General features: G+C 41.2%; 1 protein-coding gene across 3 annotated transcripts in view; it reads left to right on the top strand.

The window, feature by feature from the left end:
• Positions 1 to 18,214, top strand: part of LOC105835220 (neuronal acetylcholine receptor subunit alpha-7) — a 236,248-nt gene that overhangs the window by 111,351 nt on the left and 106,683 nt on the right. For all 3 annotated transcript variants that reach the window (XM_036285954.1, XM_036285955.1, XM_036285953.1), the window contains exon 6: positions 11,668 to 11,848. In XM_036285954.1, coding sequence (XP_036141847.1) covers positions 11,668 to 11,848 — 181 coding nt within the window. The remainder of the gene's footprint in view (positions 1 to 11,667; positions 11,849 to 18,214) is intronic.

The following is an 18,214-nucleotide window of genomic DNA, read 5'->3' as shown; positions in this document are numbered from 1 at the left end:
ATCTCACACAGCGGTATACGTATGTACTTATATATACGGAACGAGTCCTGTGGGCGTTGGAATTTTGAAGATGTCGGTTCTGCGACCCTGTTAGAGAAGTTGAAGTGTAAATAAGATAACGACGGAGGGTCCACTGTGTGTGCGCTTCCATTTTGTAACCGGCCCCGGGGAACGGTTATATGCCGGTCCCTTCGAGGGAAAAGGCGCTTCCTGCGGAAGCGTAAAGCGAATCTCGAGTATCCCGCCCGAAGGTACTTTCGGGCATTACCGTTGAATTTAAGCCGCCGTTAACCCGCGGGACTGAAGCCCTCGGCGTGTGCGCGGCTCGTAAAATCCGTTTCGTCTGAACACCTTCTCCCGGCCGTGAGAGCACTCGTTCACCTCGCACATAGAGTAGCAGCAGCAGCAGCACATCGGCGAGCTATCGCTGAAAAGTGTATGAAGCGACCGCGGTAACGTCTTACTTCATTCGTGGCCGAAATTTGCGCCGCCCGTGCCCTCGATGTACTTCGGAAAATCGAAATAATCCTGTACATTTCGTTTTACAACCTCGGGGGTGATTTTTCTCGCCCAGCGTCTCAACTTTGTCTTACAACTTATCAAAGATTTATCTTACTCTTTATGTTTCAAAGAATTCATTATATGCAGTTGTTAGATAAAAGTTAAAAATTAGATTACGCAGATCCGAGGATTATTTTATCTTAAAATTTGTTTTAAAAATTAAATATGGATTGCCATTGAGAAATTTTTGTGTATGAATTATGAACTTGTTTATTCGTAGAAATTGGCAGGATGTCGATCGCATGTGATGGTTATCAGAAATTTTGTACTTCTTGTGAAATAAGTTCTAAAATTTACATGAGGTGATGTATGCTGTAAAACAAGAAAGTCTGAGAGACGTGAATACGTAGACGTATTGAAATATTTAGGTGCGAATTTGATAATGGAAAATGACGCAAGTCAATGAAGGCAAGTCTCAATGCGTCTATCCCCATTCCTCTGTCCATGCTGTAGGAACCACATATGCGAATATTATGCGAACCATAGCGGAAACATGAGTCGCCGCAGAATTCGATCGAACATAGCGAAATATATTCACGGAATTCACTGGTTGATCTATCCACAGATGAGCCAATCCAACTGAACTCTCTCTCTCTCTCTCTCTCTCTCTCTCTCTCTCTCTCTCTCTCTCTCTCTCTCTCTTTCTTTGCCCCCGTTTACATAAATATATAAATTTATAACAATCTCTCTCTTTCTCTCTCTCTCTCTCTCTCTCTCTCTCTCTCTCTCTCTCTCTCTCTCTCTCTCTCTCTCTCTCTCTTTGTATATATATATATATATATGACGAAAACGAGAGCGCATTTGATCCGCTGCGATTTTCACGACTCATGAGAGAAAGAGAGAGGGGGGGGAGAGAGAGAAAGAGAGAATGCTCTAATCTACATACTTGATCCGGTTATTTAATCGAATCACGCGCTCTCGAACGAATGCGGTCGCAATTCTATCAGCCACTACCCTGGGGATACCAGGGTACATAGAACACGATTCGCGTCCGTCCATACCGTATACTATTTCCCCGATCTACATACAAATATGGACTCATAATCATTCCCGTTATTTACTTACGTCGGAACGGAGAATGTGTTTGATTTTCTCAGCGCTTCTCGAACCTATTCGAAATCAAATCTCTCATTTGTGCTTCTTAAATCCGATCTTCGTGAAAGCGTTACACCCCCAAAGTGCAAGAAATAATCAAGGAATAAATGAAATGCACCAGATCGAACGCGAGCTCTCTCGATAATGGGATCAAATATGAAGTCTATTCTAAAAATAAATACAATACAATTGCATTGTACTTTCGAAAACTTTCGTAAAGTTTGAATGCATCAGAAGTAAAAAACGTAATCAATACTACGTAGCAAGATTTTATTTAATGATATTTAATCTACACGTTAGTCCATCATCAACCATTCATAAAGTTTGAGTAATAACAAATGGAATCCCCATGTTTTTATTAATACGGATTTACAGTTATTATATTACATATCGTGTTCCGCTTTGATCTGATTTGCTCTTCGGTGAATACTGGCCGGAGTACAATGTTTATAAAGTCGACAGAATTCTACAAGCCAGCCACACATGTGTGTGTGTGTGTATCTTCGGAGTTCGTTCCGTCCCGTCGAGAGCGAATACGGCGCTCAGCGAGCGGCGGTTGTAATTATGTGAATAATTAATTGAAACGCGACGTCAGGCCACCCCGTTACTGCGGGCCACCGCATGACCGGGCCCGGTGCCTGCTCCTTTTGCACACACCGTTCGTTGAATTCGATTATTAACCAGGACGAATATACGCATCCTGATAATGGAGTCCCGAGCCGCGAAAACGGATGAGGAAATTTCTCCTCCGGGAGAGATAGGAGGATTTCACGTATCACCGCTCTGATCGTATCGACAGTTTGCTTTTCATCTTACGAAATAACGTCGCATCTGCCCGGGAGATCATCGCGCACAGGCTGTCCGTGAGAAAATATCTATTTCTCGTCTCTTTCTTCGTGCGGACAGTTAGAGAAATCGGGAACATTAATCTTAAGGCTTTGATATCGCGTATATTAGAGCACAAACGGTGACGTACTTGACAGAGTGTCCTTGTCAGCCGTAAATGCACGCTACAAAATTGATATGTTCTCGCACGAGAGGACTTCTGCGACAGGCATGTCAGCTAAAACTATTTGCAATAGTCTTCACGAGTGCGAGCAGGACAAATTTTTATGTTGAACGCGACGACTCGCTTGTATTATCTTTCGAATTGACATGCTGTTGTTATTAATATGCTTCGGGGCTGTCTTAGATCGAGTGCCGGGGAAGCAGAAAATCAGGATTGTTTGCAATATTCACAGCCGGCGGCGGTAACTCGCCGCGAGCCACCTAGTTTCGCGAACGAGAATTTAGGCGACATTGCGCGTCGTCTCCCGGTGATTTGGCGCCGTTAACTTTCCGACCGTTTCCCCGACATTTATGACATACGGAGTTTGAGAGCGGGTCACCGCACCTCGTTATGTCGTCGTCGGTGCTATTTGCACGTGGGCGCGCAATGAGCGGACTGGACGGACGGCATACATGTACACATGCAGCGTCCCAAAATGTTGAATTATGCTCGATATAATGTGAATTAATTTGATTAATTTCCGGACTCTCTTTAATTGGTTTAAAAGCTTGATTGATTGACTTTAATATTTTTGTTTAGAATTTGTTTAGAAATTTGACTTTATTAAACTCGACGACTATAGTTATTCGATACAAACTGAGAAACGAAATTTTGATTTTTTTTATTTATTTTTTTTTTTTTTTAATTGATCACAAGTCAGAACCGATATTTTGATATTTTTATTATTAAAGTAAAATAAGATTTTACTTAAAATTTACCATGTAAAATGTAGATTCCAGAACAGGATTCATTCTACGTATGTTATGCACTCAATAGTTGACATGTCCCTAATTGAACAGTATCGGTGTATGGGTAAGCGAATACGAAGAATGATGTGAATGAAAATTAGACATTGATAAGACTGAAAGTCGTAAAACGGAAAGATTTTTATTCACTCGGTATACGTGACTCGGGACTCCTTCGTAAATGTAACGTGGTGAGAAAGCCTGAAAGGAGCGGGTTTCGCGGCAAGGTCGGTGAAACCCCAACCGTCCTGGAAAACTAACAAGAAGACAAGAGAAACGCTGAACCGCCGATAATTAAAAAAAAAAAAAACAAAATAGACTTGGTCGCGAAAAAAAAACTTGGACTAACTCGCGAGTCCAATCCTCGGTCGGAATGACAATGATGAAGACGGTTAAATCGATCCGTTCGACGCGCGTAAATCAGTGAGACACATAAACGACGGAGACGTCGACCGACGATCAATCCGGCCTCGAGGGCGCAACCCGAATTCCACGCTTGACATTTCAATCTCCATGCGGCGAAGGCGCCTGGGCGGATACGCGGCTCGTTAGTCGTTGCATGTGTCGGTTTATGATAACGATCAAGTCTAACGAGATGAAACGGACAGAGTATCGCTGTCTGTCGTTTGCGCTTAGTGTCTAACGATAATTTTTTTTTCCTTTCTTTTTTTTTTTGTTTGGCTTTTTCTCTGGCACGCAACTATATCGCACAAGGAAAGTCACACAGAATCTGAACAGAGACTCACGCAGATACTTCAAACGTGCACTTACAATTAGTGTCTATTCTATTGTAGTTGAAGGTAATTTACAGGTGGATCGCAATTAGGAAATGCTGTGACGTGCTGAAGAATTGATTACGCATCTTAATCGTTCGTCTCTCTGTAGCGTCTTTCTCTAAAATCTGAAAATCTTTAAAGTTGATGCATTCAATTTCATAACTTTGTAGCTGGAATGACAAGATCTCTTCTCTCTGAAAGTAGTCTTACACAAAAATACTACTGTATATCTATTACAAAACTACTGTGTGCTCCTTTATCTTACAAAAACAGTGCTCTTTTAAAAAAAAAAGTATGATAACGAGATTAAATTCTTTGTAAATTAGTGAAGGATTAGAAAAGCAATCACGAGAATCGAAAGATATTGTGATCGCACGAGCGACGTATGTTAAACGTCTTATTGTTAGACTATCGTACCGATAAGCCTGAGTATCGGCATTGGATTAAGCGACGATCGGGGAGAACCTTTGATGTCACGTGCCGCTTCAAACGCCGAATGACTTCCGTCACGAATATAATACATGTTGCGAACGTACGGATCTATTTATATTAGAATAAATTGTAGTGTTGTCAGAAATCGTGAAAGTACACGCGAAACAGTCGGCCCAATTATCCCTGAACAATTTAATCGTTACGTTCGTGTTACGCAAACAATCGACGTTTCGAAATCTCTGAATGCACGCGCCTGCGTGTTATGTCGGGGCACGTCGTTACGATAGCCGCCAACGGACAGCGGGACTTTTCCCGTCATCGATCCATAATATTTTTATATTCCTGCTGACCCGATCGCGTAATATTTTCACCTTTACGCGGTATTTACGCGGTGCACGCATCAGCAGGCTACGCGACGATACTCGCGAGCGTAGACGCGTCGGAATCTATAATTAACATTGCGCAATTTTCCTTTTTCCCCCTTTTTTTTAGAAAGGGGCAGGGAAAAGAGGGTGTATTTGAACAAGAGGCGTGTTTTGTGTAAGACATTAATTCTGTGTCTACGTGGATCGTTAGACTTACACTTGTTTCTGAGACGCGATCTATTATAAAATTAGGTTCGTCTATATAACTATTATTTTATATCGCTGTTAGATACGTTAAATATATAGATATAAAAAATAAAATACCAGTAGTAACAATTAAATGCGGATCCAGCAGCTTTACAAATGATGGTCACACAAACTCGTTAAACGATACAAAATTTCTAATTACCTACAGATCATATTCTCAGGCGACACAACTCTGCAAATTCGAAAAGAAATCACTGACTTTCTATTATTTTACACATTGAACATTAAAAATTTACTTCTAATTGTTAAAATATATTTTTCTTTTCGCTGTTTCGTCTATATAAGACAAAAGACAATTTGTTTGACACGAATAATAATAATATATAAATCTCAATTAAGCCATTGCAAATCTCGATATCGTGCCGTTTGTAGAAACGATTTTACATCTTACTGTCTCTCTAGCGAGAATTTACTGGAATTTCATTCGTTTGTAGGATACATAAAGTCTCTTCTCTCGGAGCAGCCGTTGTAACCCGAAAGAGCTCTCCTGCCTGCATTGGCAAGTTTTTAATTACCCCTGATAATTATCGTTCCACTTTTTTCGCGACTCGGCCGATCTCGCTTACCGTGGATTACCGTGCGCTTTTGAATCGGTCCGAAGTACCATCATCTTCACCGATATTGTTTAAAGATACACCCAGTATTCCGTCGCAATGAAGAGGAGGCGGGGGTGCTCGTTACTCGCGGAACAAAAGGGTAGGGTTGCCGCCTACTATTCAGAGCGCGCGACTTACTTGTTGCTCGCAACATCGGAGAGCGCACTCCTCTCATGAATATCGCGACCCACGAGAGCGACGTGCTACGTGAGCGAGAACTCCCCGACGAACGAAGAGGGAACGAGGCACAGAGGCGAAACATAGAGATCGTGGGGGGAGGGGGGGGGGTCAGCGATCCTAGAGAACAGAATTTATCCCGAAAACCCGACAATAGGCACCGCAGTGGGATTCGCCTTTGTTCGACGTGGAACAATCGACGAAAACGCCCCTCGGAATTCATGAACGCGACAGCGCGTGGACTTTGATGCACGCCGGCGCAACTGGAGGATAGAGCTCGCCAAAGGAAGAGGAAGTGACGACGACTCGATAAACATTGTCCTTTAATTCCGTCGTACCGTGTTTCATTTTCAAGGCCCATCGCCAAATATCATTCCGCTCTACTATTCCGAGCCGCGTCAATTGCTATTTTATTTACTTGTTCGCGTTTTTATTATCGCCCATCAATCAATCGATCGAAGTGTAATCATATCTCCGTCATTAATATGTGAGTATATAAACGCAAATACGTCACGTAACTTTATTTTACACGTGTCTTACCAAATTATCATTTTATTCATTACATTTTGTGATGAAATTGAATTCGGGTTTTTCTAAATTAATGTTTCGGGAGTTTAAATTATTAACCGTCGAATTAATCGTCTAATTGAATCCTTCATCTCTTATGAGACCTGCAATAAAACATCGAAATAACACGGGTCTACATAATTTTGCGGTTTAAAAAATAAGAATAGTTTTTTATCATTTTTGGGGTGCTGAATCCGAAATCTGCAAGTAAAAATGTTCTATCACGTTAAATTTATGAGAAAAATAGAGTCGATACTCTAAAAACGTTTTTCTAAATATGTTTTGACATATTTTTGACAAACTTCGTAGCCGATAGAACTGATGTTCTATAGATTTCGTAAAGGGTTCAAATTAAAACTTAAACTTTAATATGAAAATATTTATTTGAAAATACAGTCAAATTTAATTAAATTTAATTTAATTAAAAACATTTTATAAAAATATTTATTTATTTAAATATTATTTTGTCTGTGGCACCGTTGCATCTCAAGTGCACTTTGCTTTTAAAGGTTGTACACATAGAAAAATATCATTCCCATGCTATTATGTTGTATGATATTGAATTTTTCTAAAATTTATGATAAGTGTATTTTAATATTATTATGAAAAAAATTATTATTGTAGATAATTACTTATTAGAAGGGAAAAAGTAAATAGAGTAATCACTTTTTTGGCAGAATTGTTATTTTTCTGTGTATACACTCACAGGATAAAGCATGATTGCCCTATTGTAGCCCACTACAAAACCACTACACGCAGTAAAAATTTCAATAGTGTAATACATAAGACTAAAGATACTATTTTGTAAAAAAGTTTTTATTTATTAAAACAATCATTGTTTAAACATTTTTTGAAAAATATCGGGTTTCTAAAAAAGTTAACTATATAATTCTAATAAACCAAAAGCGAAATATGCTCTTTTATTCCCATATCAAATTTACTATTGAAACTTTTATTTGCAACGGTTTCTCATGGGACTGCATAGGGCAACGGTCTATTTGATATTGTACTACATTCACCTCTGAAAACAAAGAGTGCCAGAAGCGCGATGATGCCGGTGGTAAAAGATTCGATATTTCATATTCAAAGTACAATGTTCAAGCATTAATTTGAGTTTTTTAAAATTTTTCACACATGGGACCCATTATTAGCAATAAATTTTTACCAACTGCAAAAATTGCGTTTTTTTGAACGCTTTATTACAATTTTTTAAAATAAACTTGAAGTAATAGAATATTTTTCTTTGCAAATTTGGATACGGCGCATAAAAAAGCTATGGGAAATTCTTTCCTAAAGCACAGAAAAATGTAAAATGCTGCAGACTGCTGCATAAAAAGTAAAAGTAAATATTGTGATTGAAAATAATTTGTAAAAGTAATTGATCATTAATTGAACAATTAATTTAACGTATATAGAAATAGCAATTTCAGGATCATTAAGATGCCACTTCAGTTCCACTGAGAAATTAACTTTAATTTCTGTCAACGTTTAATTAAAACTTTGAAAAACAAGGTTTTGTCTTTTAATCCCTCGAGCCTTAATTCATCAAAAGCGTAAATTTAAATCCCCATTAAAACCACTATTTTTCTTAGTTTCTGCTCTCTACGGCAGTCGTACGGTTAAAGCGACATTCGACCGTTCTTGTGCACCGTGCGCAGTTCACCTCCTCTATTGTTATTTCGAAGGTCCAATTCACACAGACGTTCTTTCCATTCGGAAATTGAGGCGTTCAAGATCGGACTTTTCGTACAAACATTCGCCGTTCCCTCGGCAGAGGTGCTTGCTTAGAGAACCGAATAAAGTACATAAGCCTCTCACAAGTTACGTTCGTAATGTCACAGTGAGTGAGACAGAACCTACCATCCTTCTGTCTCTTTCTCTCTTTCGCGTGGCTCTCATCCTCACTTTCCCGTCGGCTTTTCGGACGGAGCGCTAAGCGCTCCAGATAAACGCGCCAAAATATGTGCATCCCGATTATCGTGCACCGAGTGCAACTGTCTCGAATGGTAGTAAAATCCGCCTCGTTTATGTTTACGCTGCCGCGGGAGGACGATATTTAAATCCTCCGTATCATTTTTTTTATCCTCTGGCTTACCTTATCTCAGTTGTTGCCGCGGTGTCGCGATAATTAAAGACGCCAGATCAATGTGACATAAATTCGCGCAAGTTAGAATTTATCACTGCAGAAATTTTACGCGAACGTTGCAACATCGTAGGTTGCCGGTGGTGCACTTAACTCGCTCGTTGAATATCCTTCCGCTTCGTTTCACACTCTGCTAAGCAACATACGCCAACGGCGCTAAAAAGATTTCGCGTAACGACAGTTTCCAGTGTACGCGGGAACTTCCTTACATTCTTAACCGTCCTATGAGCCATCCTTAAGCAAGTACTTAACGTCGAGCAATCGTTAGGCATTCAGGTACTTGGTTTCTCTTCGAGCGTAAACTTTTGCGGCGGCCGCGCCGTTGTCACAGGGTCGAGGGGTATTAACGAAAACTTTGGCAAGTTCACAGGAAGTTTATGATGGCGCGGTATCGAGTGCAATGCAATGTCAAGCTAAATTGTAACTTCCATTACACGGGATTATGTTAAGTTACATCAAGAGTGTCGCAACTTCCCCTGATACAATTTCCTGATGTATTACTCGTCAGTGATAATGGAAGCGAGCTGTGACGTATATTACTTGCCGCACTTCATTAAATTTCCACTCGGCAATCGCGCACTATTTTTCAGGGGGTGAGAACAAATAAACCTTTTCTTTTTTATATTCGAGAAAAATTCTGTAAAATCATATCATTACCAGAGATAAATCGAGGTCGTATTGTTGTAACTCGATGTAATTGACATCCCTGTCAACAATGTGTGACGGAAACGATCCGTCAATCCTGCAATAACCCGTCAGAAGATCGCCATTAACCTATATTAATGCATCCCTTGATGTCGTTAATTAGTTCCCTTACAATTCGTTCATTAAATTCCGCGCGCCGTTATCGCGGGTTCTATTGACCTGGTCGCCGATAATGCCGCACGTCGCATGCGCGGTTTTTCTCACAGTTCTGTTACAAGCCGCTGGAATCGTAATATTTTCTTCGTGGTTAATTATATCACGCATTCGCGCAGCAACACATCATCGCAACAACTGTCACGAAACACCCGCAGTTCCTCCGGCCCGTCGTATCGCGCGTTCCGCGCCGCGAATTCGGGAGACAAATGCGGCGGCGGATAACAAAGTTTCCCGCCGTAAAAGAGGACAACACGATCGACAAAATCCAATGCCCGGTACTCGCGGCAACACGGTTTCGTTCCGTCGTGCACGAACGAAATTAATTAGCCAGACACACTTTTTCGGCGAAAATCCCGTTTCTCGTTAGTCTTCATTAGCCACACAACAACGACAACAATGCCGCTATCCATGACGCGCCCGAATAAAACGTGCATTAGAGAGTGAGAGAGCGTCCGACCGGTTTTTTTTTTTTCCCCCCCGAACCGATCGATTTCATAAAGCCCTATTTTTCCCAATATCGAGTCGCGCGCGCGCGCACACTTTGATTGGAGTGCGCGTTAATCGACATTGAAAAGAGAAACGTCGTTCAACTCCGCGATCTGGGACAAACGGCAAAACACACAAAACCGACAGGACCGCATTTAATAGCCCGTCGCGAATAAACGGACGAGCGCGGCAAGATCACGTACGAAGAGACGCAAGATAACGATTAATACAATGGCGCTGAAAATTCAATTCCCCGCTGAAATTAATTAACTTCACTCTCCGAAAGGAGAGACCGAATGCGCGCCCCCTTTTTTCCCGCCCGTCTCTCACCCATCGCGTCTCTCCTGTCTTATCCAATCCCCTTCGTTCTCCATTCCGTGATAACGTGTAAAAGTAACGAGAAGCGCAAAGGCGCTTTAATGATACCGCGGCATCGATTTTCGATTGGCGAGAATGACATCCTCGAAACCACCGACAATGCCGATGCCGCCTTCTTGTAGCGACTCCAAGGGAACATTAATGTCGGCGCCACCGACATTGCTTTCACGAACGTTTGCGCGAGAGCACGCGGTGCTCAATTTCTACAGGTCGTCTAATATTCGATTTATCTTCCCCGCGGGGGTGTGGTTTGCGTACCGGCATAAAGGACCACCCCCAGCCCATTTATTAGCACATCTCCCGGAGGAATAGAAATTTTGCACGCCCTCACGCCTGCCGTATCGCGCGACGTACGAAAATTTAATAAGCCGCTTCGCTAAATAAAGATGTCATAAAAATTCGCGTGCGCAGACCAGCACAAATATCCGTTTTTATCCTTTAACGCTGTTTAAGTGGTCGCTTCAAATTATTCTTGGGGGATTAACACGAACTGGCTCGTAGCGCATCCTTTCTCCTCCTCTTGCTCTTCTTCTCTTTTTACCCTTTCTCTTTTTCATCCCGGGAAAGTCCCGGGTCGCGCTTAAAGAGCCTCTCGTAAAAGCGGTCCTAAACGGTTTGCATTTTCATGAATAACATTCGCGAGTGTCCCATTCTATCTTTCTCCTTCACCTTCGTGATTCTCATTTTATTATCTATTCAGGATGTGGCGTGAAAGATACGGCAGGATATTATGATTTAGATAAATGACGAAAGTACAACAGGTCAAAGGACAACCGGGTTTGTAAGGTGAGAATATAAAGATAGGCAATCTCCATATTTCTAATTGCGCTTGAATCTTGAATCTGCTTAATCTTTTCGTGCAAGACCGTGTTATCTAATGGATATTACCGTGTCGCAAGTAAATGTAATTGGAACGGAGAAATTCCCCATGCTTCAAGTATCCCATCCATCTCCTTACTTCCGACGTTCAAGCGCGCGACATTCGCGTTCTCCGTTTGTGTCAATATCCTTCGTACGAGATCTTGCCGGCAGCAACACAAGAAACGACGACGACATTCCCCGCTCCATCACGCGGTGATTAAACAGACGCGCGATTAATCCGGCCGCGAAAACGATCACGATTGACGACTGACGAGGGTAATTAATGGAAGTATGATATGAAACGTTAGTGCGGATGAGGGTTTCGACGGGACGTACCAAACAAACGTGGTGGTCACGCATAACGGCAGTTGCCTGTACGTCCCTCCGGGCATCTTCAAGAGCACATGCAAGATAGACATCACTTGGTTCCCCTTTGACGACCAACACTGTGACATGAAGTTCGGATCCTGGACCTACGACGGCAACCAGGTACACTACTGTCTCCACTTACACACCGACACACGCTCAATACACACCGAGAGCACCAAGATTATTATCGATCCCTCAAATTCTTCCGAATGAGCTACACGCGCTTTTACTCGAATAAACGGGAAGCGAAGGGACGAAAGAGGGCGAGGGATCGCGAGATGTGACTGTCCCACGTGCGGCCGATGTGACCGCCGTGCCGTGCGACAAAGGGGAGGATTTTCGGAAAATCTGCAGCAGAATTTCGATTTACTACGCGATCATATCAAAGCGTAAAATCTTTGGAAATTTTTCAGGGCACATTTTCCAAATGCTAAGAATTTGTACAAGTCAACTTGCATTTGATGTTTCTTTATTGAAAATAAAAATATTAATCTTTTTACAATCGGTGCATTTTAACAAATAACATTAAGTTATTTAATAATTAATAAATCCATAAATTTTTAAATTTTATACCTTGTCAACTTTACAACACTTATTACTTGAATCCATTAAATATATAAAAAGTTGTAATTTAAGCTTATTACAATATATATTATTTTAATGAACATATATCTTGAAATTAATAAATAATTAGTCCGTCGTTGAAATCGCAGTGATAAAAACATGCCTCAATCGCGGCTCTCATCGCTTAATTACCGTCTAATTACGGGAGTACGTCTTGTTCTCGCTTAACGAGCTAACGTGGCCGAATTTCCATGCAGAAAACTGCCGAGAATTATCCCGTCTCGTCGCCCCTCGGCGTGCGAACCGGGGAGATCTCTCGTGAGATCCTCCTCGGTACTCTATCGCCGTCGCAAATGGAACCACTTTCGTTGTCCGTTCGCCATCGGGGATCCCTCGCTGCCACGAGAGACTCGACCTATCTCCTGCCTAGTCCCAGCCGTGACCAGAAAAACCCCCCATCCCGCGCCCATGACGGGCATCTCGCGGCTTCTTCTGTCCGACACAAGACTCACGAGTGCAACACACAATAGCGATGCTCCATAGATAGCCGTTCTCACGCTTCGTAGCTTCAGCTCGGATCTATATACATAATATAGGCATATATATATATATATATATATATATATATATATTTATATATATGATATATAATATAGCATTACATGTTACACACGTACGACACACGTATCATACGCACCGTTTTTCTATAATGTGTGAGTTAGATCAAGTGCCGCGTAAGGAAAGAAACGAAGTTAAAATAGGAAAGTGGCAGGGATACCCAGCACTCCAAAAGAGAACGTTTGTTTTGTGCCCCTTCCAATCTTTTGCGCTGTTTCGTTTGCATTGAAAATTTCAGAACGTTTCGAGTGGATTTTCTTACGAGACATTTTCCGTAAATAGGTCCGCCGAGGCAGGAAGAGAACCGTCACTTTGTGCGAACGGTCGATTTCACCGATTTTTATTCAATACGCTTCGACAAAAGTATAATCAATTTTAGATATTTTGTTCCGTGAAATAGAGCACTGACGCACTATTTTATGTTGCACGCAGTAAATTGTGCAGCATCCCAGATGTCGATTAATGTGTGAATATATGCCGATGACGCACGGCTTAAATCGTCGATCTTGCCCTGTTCAATTATTTCCAAATTGCGGGTAACTTGAGGTGATCACCATTAATGGAGCGATTTCCTCGCACTATTATGGAAGCGCTATTTCCATGCGTCGAACCGACGGCATCATCTGTAACATCAGAAAGCACGTGGTTACCCTTACTCGATCGTAATTACTTTGTCGCATAAATTTATTAACAGTCCATGAATCGCATTTATCATTGTCAATCACGTTTAACATTTCCTAAAAAAAAAAATAATAATTTGATCGAAATAAAATGCGCACTAATGTCGCATTTATGTACGAAATTCGTCTAATTTTGGCGCAATTAAGAAATTAATTTGCACATAGCTTGACGCGAGCTTACTTTTATATGTAATTTTGTAGCGCGGATTTCGAAAGCCGAGAATGAAATTTTGTTAAACTAGCTCTACTCGATTATATCTGAATTGCGGGTAACCTGTGGCGACCAACGTTAATGGAACGATCTCGATGCTCTCGTAGATTGTGTCGCAGATACTTCAATGTGCGTGGCCAATGATAATTACATCCGTGGCGCTAGATAAATTGCCGTTGGCTGTTTTTAAAGCGAGCAATTCGTTATATATACAATGTACTTTTCCCATTCTCGTAACACAAGATAATTATCTTTGATCGTCTTTCTTATAACGTTCTTCGCGATAATAATCGCGACATTTGCACTTGGATGTTTCCGCCCCGAGGAAAATTATAAAGAGGATCTCGTCAAAGAGAGGAAGATATTCATCTTTGCTTCTTTGTCATGATTTAATCGCTCGTAAGTTCTCCCATCAATTATCAAATTATCAATTATCAAAGTTCCATGCAAAATTCTCCGGTTTAATTCCGGCTGTATAAGTTCGCTAATATCTACTTAATCTCAAATTTGAAGCTGGCGGACCGCCAGCGTGCGAATAATTCCGAGTTTCAGATTCGTACAAGCTGTCGTAATTTTTGCACGTTGAACTATCAAATTCGCATTGATATAAAAACACCGATAAAGTTTGGCGCGAGATGCAGGCCGGTGGAAACTCTCGACTCTCGGTGAGTTCCGTCTCCCTCCGTTACGTGAACGATAAATTTTGCCGCCGGCATACGGCAACTCTGATCCCTGTCGTCGTAATGCGTCTGGATGCGCGCGTTTGTACACCAGATATTAGGCGTATACGCGAGGCGTCGCGCCTAACTCGCGACGTCGAGTTTGTCGAGCTCGTTCCCAACGGTGCGCAGTTTGCAGGCCGCATATAAACGCCAAATGTTAAATTCATTTTACTTACGACCTGGCCTCGACACTTCGCCACGTCCGTGACAGTTTCCGGGCCCCTCGAGATCCACCCGCAAAGAACTACTCACGATCAGAGCGTAGAGAGGTACGCCGGTACATTCTGTGTCGCTCAAAATCCACTCCTTGAGACACTCAGAATTAATGAGGATCAACGTAATTTGCTATTTTATCGCGAGCGTGAAATCGTAAATCTGTCCGATTTGAAGAAGCTCCGTTAAGCTTGCGATGTAACATGTGCATACAGTTTCATAATTTTAATAATTCTCTCGTGAAATAAATGTCACTTTATTTAACGTCGTGTTCAATAACGCATGCATGAAGTTACAATATCTTGATTCAGAAGATATCTTATGCCTTCCGGAGATATTGATTCAAGTGCGATACATAATTAATTAACTTTTGACATTTTCATTTTAATAGTCGCTTAATGATGTGATAGCGGAAAAATTACATATTATGTATTAATATATCCTCTCGCGACAGGAGTGTTCCGTATATGAAATTTTATATCTCTCGATATCGCGAAAAGACATTTGCACGGGAAAATCTAACATGGCCTGTCTGATATTTTTACTGCGACTTGGCTTACAATTTTTTTGAGCGAGGAAGAATCGTGCTTTATGATTTATCACGACGCTGGCGAATCATTCGACGATTGGTATGGCAAAAGGCCATAAAGTAAACTGAAAATGACAAATCGTGATTTTCCGTTGTCGCTGATGCACCGTAAAACACTACACCGCATCGTAAAGCTCAGCGAATGTTCGCTATTGGACGAATAACGCACTTATCGCGGCGACAGAACGTGTCAGAATGAGAACAACAAGTGTCACACGCATAAACACACACGCGCGCGCGCGCACGAGCGAGCGCGAGCGAGCGCCGCACACCGCACGCACGCACGCATGCATAAAGTTTTTAACGAATCGCCAAAATGTATTATTGTTAATATTAACGTTTTATTTAAATAATATATGTATTTTTTTGTCGAAGCAAAATCGGCGAAATCGAAATCAAATAAATCATCATGTATGCTCACGCACATATTTTTTTATTTATTTGAATATTTTTATTTATATACGATTATATAAATTTATTATTGCGAAAAAAATATTGAAATTTAAAGTTATGGAAATTAATTCATAATTTTTACTCCCTTCCGTGCCTATGTTGTATTTTGTGACAGTTTCTCGATTCATCGGCGTTATTGATTTTAATAATATCAAAATCATTAAGAGCGCACGTGGCGGCTTTGTCGCACGCTTTGATGATAAATAAGGTGCATGCTTTAGCATTCTTATAAATTGCGCGTCGAACTATTTCCTCGCTGTCACTGCCGATAAATTTATAAACACTCCTTCATTCTTCTTTGTTCTCTTCGCTTTAATACGGCCGACGTCGATAAGACTAAAAAACTGCCGTTGCTTTTCAGACGGGGCTATCTCACGGGCAATAAATAATCACCGTACTTCCGCAACGCGGTCGCGGTCTCATCGATTTTCTGGTCGAGGGCAATAAATTTGGTCATTATTTGTCTAAATACGTGTGAAGTTTCTCGTGTCATTTCGCGTAACACCATCTGTACCTCTTAATCGTGGCAGAGACGGAATTTACCGCCGGTAATATATATATATATCTCAGACACATTTCCAACATTTGCAGTTGAAATAGTCATAAATTGTTCATCTTCAATTCATAAGTCAATTAGTTTGACAGAATAAAATGTTAAATACATTTCAAGAGTTGTATTAACAAATCGATTTTTGTCGGCGAGTCGCGCGACGTTTCTTTTACAATAGATGATATCTCTTTCAATACACGTATTTCGAGCGTAGATGTTGTACTTTTATGTGTAACAATTATATGTCGCGCGCGGATTCATTAAGAAACGAACTTAACACGACATACATGCCCGCGAGGCAAGATCAGTTCTCCGATAAAATTTTTGCCTAAATAATAAATAATCCGTACCACTTTCATACCTCTTTCTCATCGGTATTTCATCGTTGTTACATCGCATATAATAAATTGACCGTAACGTGCTTGCGTATTAGTTCATCGAACTTTGTCACCGACCGAAAGGCAAGCTCGATAATAATGAAATCTTAATGAGGGATCAATGTCTTTCGAATCACCGTTGATCGTACCGGGCCGGACCGGAGTATTATTAGCGGCGCTCATAAAATGTGCATAGGACGGGAACGATTTTCCGATCGATGGCTGCCTTTAATAACGAGGACGTCGTCGCGCGAGATGACGGCGCGCATCTGCCCGCCGCCGCCGAAATCGATCAACTCGACTCAAGTATTATTATGCGGTTCTCTCTCCTCAAATCTTTCAAACGGTATTTCGGACAAAAGCGTACCTCTCCACAGGCAACGCCGCCCCCATGCGCCCAAAACATTTCATCCGTTGTTAAAACCGCCCGCAAATATAGAACGGTGGTCTTCTTTCAAATTATATTCGCCATTAAGTTCAGTGCATTTTAATTTCACGCTCATTTTAGTTTTATTTCACAGCGGCTTTACCATGCTGTGTAACAGCATCGTTATAAGCATTCGCGATCGTTTCACACTTGCATACACGAGTTGCTTATTGCTTCACTATTCGCGCGGACCTATTATTTTATTAAATCGGATTTAGATATTTTCCTATCCGGCGTGTACAACGGCGTGTACCGTTCGATTCGCAAAAAAAGAAAAAACGGATTAAATATAAATGAGGAGTCACATTGTGGACTCTACGCTCGCACATAAAAATTTTAGTTTTGTTCCGATAAACAAATTTATTTATTCAACTCGCAGTAACAACTCAACGCGTAGTTAATGGACGGGCGTGGTCTCTATGCCGCAGAGACGGCAACGTTTTACGAGGCAAGCATAAACATTTACTGTTTCCGACGGAAATTCGTTCGCGCGCGTTTTATTCGTGACAATAAAAATTTGATTTTTTGCCGCGTCTGCATTTCGCAACTAGACCGCACGGTGTTGAATCGACTTTCCATCGGCACACTAATTTGATCCATTTTCCTCTTTTTTTTTTTACTCGAACGATTTATTCTAATTGCGCGCTGAAACGAATTAATAACGGGAGTCTTTCTTCGGAGTGCTGGGGCAATTTGTTTGATGGACACAATCAAAATAAGCAAGGTTTTGCAACCACGTCACGAGCGCAATCTGAGCACACTAATTGGCTATAGCTATGTTGAATCTTATATGATGGTGTCGACATATACATTTAACCTTCCTACATAGAGGAAGGCGCTATGATGGGCTGATGTCGCTTGCCGGTGTTACTTTGCTTTCACGGGCTTTTTCTTCGAGTATCAAACGAGAGCTTTCGCTATATATATATACATATATATACATACATAGAGGTATATACAACGAGGTGTGCGCAAGAATCAGAAGGGGGGAAAAAACTGGGAAAAGAGTAAAACGACAGAAGGGAGAAAAATATGGAAAAGGACGGAAAGGACGTGATGATTTCGGGATTTATGCATATACA

Source organism: Monomorium pharaonis, chromosome 4 (genome assembly GCF_013373865.1).
Source record: "Monomorium pharaonis isolate MP-MQ-018 chromosome 4, ASM1337386v2, whole genome shotgun sequence".
Lineage (NCBI taxonomy): Eukaryota > Metazoa > Arthropoda > Insecta > Hymenoptera > Formicidae > Monomorium > Monomorium pharaonis.
The sequence above is the reverse complement of the archived record's forward strand: the minus strand, read 5'-3'. Positions and strand labels throughout refer to the sequence as shown.